At 58.7% G+C, this 5,477-nt stretch overlaps 1 protein-coding gene across 2 annotated transcripts; it reads left to right on the top strand.

Moving 5' to 3' along the window:
• The first annotated feature begins 1,058 nt into the window (after window positions 1–1,058).
• KAZALD1 (Kazal type serine peptidase inhibitor domain 1) lies at window positions 1,059–5,226 on the top strand. 2 transcript variants are annotated; one of them, XM_040624626.1, is made up of 6 exons: window positions 1,059–1,448; window positions 2,325–2,367; window positions 2,756–3,321; window positions 4,474–4,634; window positions 4,716–4,863; window positions 5,056–5,226. In XM_040624626.1, exons 3-6 carry the CDS (start codon window positions 2,808–2,810, stop codon window positions 5,148–5,150), a joined length of 918 nt encoding a protein of 305 aa, XP_040480560.1. In that variant the 5' UTR covers window positions 1,059–1,448; window positions 2,325–2,367; window positions 2,756–2,807; the 3' UTR covers window positions 5,151–5,226. The 2 variants fall into 2 exon arrangements, with proteins under 2 accessions (XP_040480560.1, XP_040480559.1); XM_040624625.1 differs by lacking the exon at window positions 1,059–1,448 and having other exon boundaries at window positions 2,216–2,367.
• Window positions 5,227–5,477: the final 251 nt, after the last annotated feature.

Below are 5,477 nucleotides of genomic sequence, written 5' to 3'. Positions count from 1 at the left end.
TCTAAACTAGAGAATCCTTTTCTTGTGACCCAACAGTTTTGCATGACTCAAACTGAGCCAACATTTTCAAAGTATGAATATGCAAAAATGTGTGCAAATAGATGTTACTGAATGTGTTTTGCAGTCTGAATGGATAGTGTCAGATGATGGGGATCTGGGAACATATCTAGACTTTCAAATTGTCTTCTGCGAAAAATTCCCTTTTAAAAATATTTTTACAATATGTGGAACAAGTCTTTACTTACTTAAAGCAGATCTACATAGTCAACATCTTCGGTGTCTACTGTATGCACGGTCATGTTATTGTCACCAACCGCAAGCCCACCAGAGGGCGCTCGTTCCCCGTCTATCCAGCCTTCAATCAGCGACTCAGAAAATCCAAATTAAACTTGACTTTCACACACAGGAAGTCTTTCACATTTAATCCACAAATATTTACCGAGAATTTACTGTGCTGCCAGGCCCAGAGGTAGGTGCACAAGATACAGTGAAGAGTTAGGCACGATTCCTAATACCAAACGCTGAGCATAGCAAAGACTGAAAGTAAACAACCGGCTACAATAACGTGGGGGTAAGTGAAGAGCTTCTAGGTCTGGGGAGTTTGTTGTTTAAATACTGGCTCCAAGTCTTTGAAGCTAGTAACAATTCATTATGAGATCCCCGACGGCTTCCGCTCGGTATATTGGGAGTGATCTCCACCCTCAAGGCATTCTGTAATTCAGAGCCAGAGACCTCCTTGAGTGGCTCCACTAGCTCCGCAATTTCATGTCTCTGCCCCCTCACCCCCGTTTTTTTTTAAGGGCTTCCTGCAGTTCTCTTACAGTTCACTTCTGCTCTAGGTCAACACTTCAGGTGGCCCCAATGCCAAGGACAGGGGATTACCCACAACTATCATATCCCACTGGCTCCGCCCATTCTTTTTCCGGTTTGAAACCCGCGGGCCTTTCCTGCTTTGAAAATCTAGACTTCCTGTTCTGATTCTCGCGATAGTTGCGAGACCTCGCGTGAAGTTCGCTCCCCGTGCTTCTTGTGTTTTGGAGACCAGGGGGACTGTGTAGCTGCTTTCGCCCACCTCGTCAGAGCTCCCCTGGCCAGGAGTGATGTGCATGCGGCTAGGGAACCCCTAAGTGAAAGGGCTTAGCCGAGTTCAGGTCCGGAGGAAGAGTCCTGGACCGCATCCGGGAGTTTTGACTCCAGGCCTCCAATACGCATGCGGAGCTGATTCCCCTGGGCGGTCTGGAGGCCGTCGCCCGCCCTGAACTTCAGGGAGGGTCAGGAGGCCCAGGTCCAGGCCGCTAGGCCGGGGACCAGGTCATTCTGGGACGAGACTGACTAATTACCGTCACCTCCCCGGCTGCAAAGCTCAATTTCCGCTCCCTGCAAACTGGACTGCAGCGCGGCTTCTGTACCGCTTGGGGCAGGCCAGGGCGGGGCCTGGCAGACCCCCGGTAAGGCGGACGGGCGGGCCTCCAGGAATGCTCTCCTCCCCGCCCCCAGCCCAAAGTGCCACGGTGGCGCTGGTGGCGGCCGCGAGACCGAATGCCTCCGGCCCTGCCGGCCTTGCAAATGTAACCTGTAATCCCGACCCGGAGAGAAGCCCGCGGGGAGGCGCCCCGCCCACCTCTCCCTGCGGCTGCTGGCCAGCCGGGACCTCTTATAATCCCTCGGCTCATCCGCGGGCTGAGGCACCTGCCGGATGTGGGGAGGGAGGAGGAGGCCAGTTGTGGGGTGGCAGATATAAGTGCCAAGTCTCTGGTCAGCGCCTTGGTAGGGAAGCTGGATGGACAAGCTTGCGATAGCCCCCGGGAGGCCAGCCCTGGGCTGCGGGGAGACTACGTTGGTTGGCCCTACCCTCCAGGAGCGCCGGGCTTTGCACCAAAGCTCCCACTGCCTCTCCATTATGCAGCTGCTCTGGCAGACCTCAGGGACTGTAAAGTCCGATGGGACAAGACCTCGACTTTCACTCAACTCTTCCAGCTTCCCAGCCACCCCCATATCCCCTACTCCTAACCCCCACCCCACCCTGTCCCTTGTCTTCTCCCAGCTTCGGTGTCCGGTTACGGCTCCTCACTTCTCACTGTGACTTTGGCCCAGCTAGGGGAAGTGGCCCAGGAGGGTCCCGTGCGGCTGCATAAAATTGGCAGCTTCAGAACTGGAGGGAGGGGGTTGTNTGCGACGTCGAGAGGCGGGGAGAGGGGCGGAGGAGTTGCTCTCTGAGTCCAAGTCCGCAGGCTCTCTCAGAGATCCTCAAGCCGGAGCAGAGGTGGCTGGCAGGCCCAGCCGATTGTTGGCCTCTGCTTTCTTTCCACCTCCTGCTTTTTCAGACCCGAGACGCGCTGCTCCGAAGGGCTTAGTCCTGGACGCTAGGTGAGCGCTCTGGGCCCCAGGGCATTACTTCTTCCCCATTCTCACCCTTGTTAACAACTCCTTAGTTCTGGGGCCATCAATTCTCATCCACTTCTAGGGCACGGAGCTTCAGAGTGGGATGGTGTGTGGTGCTCCCTCTGGGGTGTGTGTGTGTGTGTGTGTGTTTGTGCTGGCGTTTGAGCTTTATTACCCTTCTCATTTCTCCCCAAGCCCAGAAACACAGTCCAATCAATAACTGGATGACTCCTAGAGAGTCACCATGCCTCTGTGTTGAGGGTCTACTTGACTCCGAGGCAGCAGGGGAGGGGGGCAGCGCTCGGGTCAAACTTTGGTACAAGGGAAAGTGAGCTTGCTTCTGACCTCCTGACCTGGCTTCCCTCCTTGGCAGGGTGCCACGAACGCGCTGATGCCCAGAGTGTTCGCAGGGCTTCCAGCTAACCATGCCACAGCCACCCGCAGCTGCCCTGGCGCTGCCCTCGCTACTGCTGCTGCTGCTGCTGCTGCTTGTGCGGACGCCGCCCCCGACAGGCGCGCGGCCGTCCCTGGGCCCCGATTACCTGCGGCGCGGCTGGCTGCGGCTGCTGGCGGAGGGCGAAGGCTGCCCTCCCTGCCGGCCAGAAGAGTGCGCCGAGCCACGGGGCTGCCTGGCGGGCCGGGTGCGCGACGCGTGCGGCTGCTGTTGGGAATGCGCCAACCTCGAGGGCCAGCTCTGCGACCTGGACCCCAGCGCGCACTTTTACGGGCGCTGCGGCGAGCAGCTTGAGTGCCGGTTAGATGCGGGCGGCGACCTGAGCCACGGAGAGGTGCCGGAGCCTCTGTGTGCCTGCCGCTCCCAGCGCCCGCTCTGCGGATCCGACGGTCGCACCTACGCGCAGATCTGCCGCCTGCAGGAGGCGGCCAGCGCTCGGCCTGACGCCAACCTCACGGCGGCGCACCCGGGGCCCTGCGAATCGGGTACGCACGGCCCGGGGGCCCTACCCTCGGCACTTGGGGCACTCGAGGCACCCGAGGCATTGCTCCCTGGCCTCCGACTGAATTAGTCTCTGGCCAGCAGGGCGAAAAAGATGAGGCCGGGGAGTCCTCGAGTCCAGTATAAGAGCCCGCTCTCTCTGCTGGTCCGCAGTGACCCCCGCCGGAAGGTGCGGGTCCGAGCTCTGTCAACAAGCTGTGGGCCCTGAGGCGGGTGAAAGCGCCAGACCCGGCTGGCAGGGACCAGCCCTCTGAGGGAGCAGGCAGAGGGCCAATGATTGGTCTCAAAACGGGGAGAGCGAAGAGACCCCCAGACCTTGCCCAGACCGCTGGAGCCCAGGCAGCGAGACTTGGGTTCCAGAGAGATGCAATCGGGTTTCTCTGGGCGGATCCTGATTCGTTCTGTAAAGCAAGCTGTTAGCCCAGTCTCCACACCTCCCTTCTGTTTCTTCCGTGCCTCAGGATTCGTGAAGGAGGGGGCTCTTCCAGCTCCTCCCTCCCATCTAGGGGGCTGAGGGCCATTCAGGCCTCAGGTTTCCTTTGGCAGCAATAGTCACTTTCACTTCCTGAGCCCCTTTGAGGGATCTGGCCTGGCCGGGGCTGCCAGGAAAACAAACACCGGTGGGGTCCCAACACTTTACCCCACAACTGCAGGCTTTCTGCCCGCTGCCCAGATCTGGTTTCAGGTTCTCTGCCTTTCCCACGTGGGAATCCCCCCTCCCCCGCCCCCTTCCCTGGTCCCAGGGTATGTGTGTGGGGGGGAAGGGCTGCTTTTCGGTCTTTGGCAACTGGACCTGGTTAGGAGGGGGGGAGAGTAGGGGGTGGTGTTGGTTACAAGTGTAGCAGGATAGAGGGGCCTAGAGGGTGGAATGAGGACAGGGGAGCGATCAGGGATGGAGTATGGCTGCCAAGCTGTGGCACCCTGTCTGCACCTACCTCTCCATTTCTGAGTTTGTATCTTGTGTGTACCTGTACCTACATTTATATGTCCCCGCGTGTACCCGTACATGTATGGATGAGTATTTACTTCCGCACTGATTGTCTTCCCCCACAAACACATCCATGACAGTTCATATATGGGCTGCTTGTGGGGCCAGATGTGCCACCCGTTCTCAGGCCTCCCACCTCCGTCCCCAGAGCCCCAGATCGTGTTGCAGCCATACGACATTTGGAACGTGACGGGGCAGGACGTGATCTTTGGCTGTGAGGTGTTTGCCTACCCCATGGCATCCATCGAGTGGAGGAAGGACGGCTTGGACATTCAGCTACCAGGGGATGATCCCCACATCTCAGTGCAGGTAAGAGAGGGAGCAGAGGCCTCCTTTGGGCAGCCCAGGGTCCCCCTAGAAGGACCCTGCTGACCCCTTCTCTGGCTCCAGTTCAGGGGTGGACCCCAGAGATTTGAGGTGACAGGCTGGCTGCAGATCCAGGCTGTGCGTCCCAGCGATGAAGGTGTCTACCGCTGCCTGGCCCGCAATGCTCTGGGCCAGGTTGAGGCCCCAGCTAGCCTGACAGTGCTCACACCAGGTAAGGGCGAGCCCTGGGCTCTGGGGACCAGGCGGGGGGAGAGGGGGACTGGTGGTGGATTGAGGCCTTTGAATGTGTGTCCATGTACATATGTGCATATGGGGGCATAGGCAAGTATGACTTTCTTACAGCCTAGGGGGACTGACAGCGCCTCCTTCCTGTTCTCTCTTCTTTACCCACACGTGTTTGCAGACCAGCTGAACTCCACAGGCATCCCGCAGCTGCCGTCCCTGCATCTGGTTCCTCAGGAGGAGGCTGAGAGTGAAGAGGGCGAGGATTACTACTAGGTCTGCAGCCCTGGCCTATGGGGGTGGGTGAGTGGGGATAGTGTTCATCCCTGCTCTTGAAAAGACCTGAAAGGGGGAGCAGGGTCCTTTCATTGCTTTAATGCCCTTGATAGGGGAGACATGGTGGTGGTAAGTAGGGAGACAAAAGTTGGTGGAGGGTAAGGAGAGAGGCAGAGGCTAGGGGAAGTGGGAAGCAAAGGGGCCCATGGAGGAGGCACCCTGGCCAGGACAGTCTCCAGCATGGACCAACCAGGCAGAAGACAGCAGCTGCCTCTTGGTCCCTAGGCTGGGTGGGAGTATTGGCGGGGGGGGGGGGGGGGGGGGGGG

Source organism: Ursus maritimus, unplaced genomic scaffold, assembly GCF_017311325.1.
Source record: "Ursus maritimus isolate PB19 unplaced genomic scaffold, ASM1731132v1 scaffold_7, whole genome shotgun sequence".
Taxonomy (NCBI): Eukaryota; Metazoa; Chordata; class Mammalia; order Carnivora; family Ursidae; genus Ursus; species Ursus maritimus.
The sequence above is the reverse complement of the archived record's forward strand: the minus strand, read 5'-3'. Positions and strand labels throughout refer to the sequence as shown.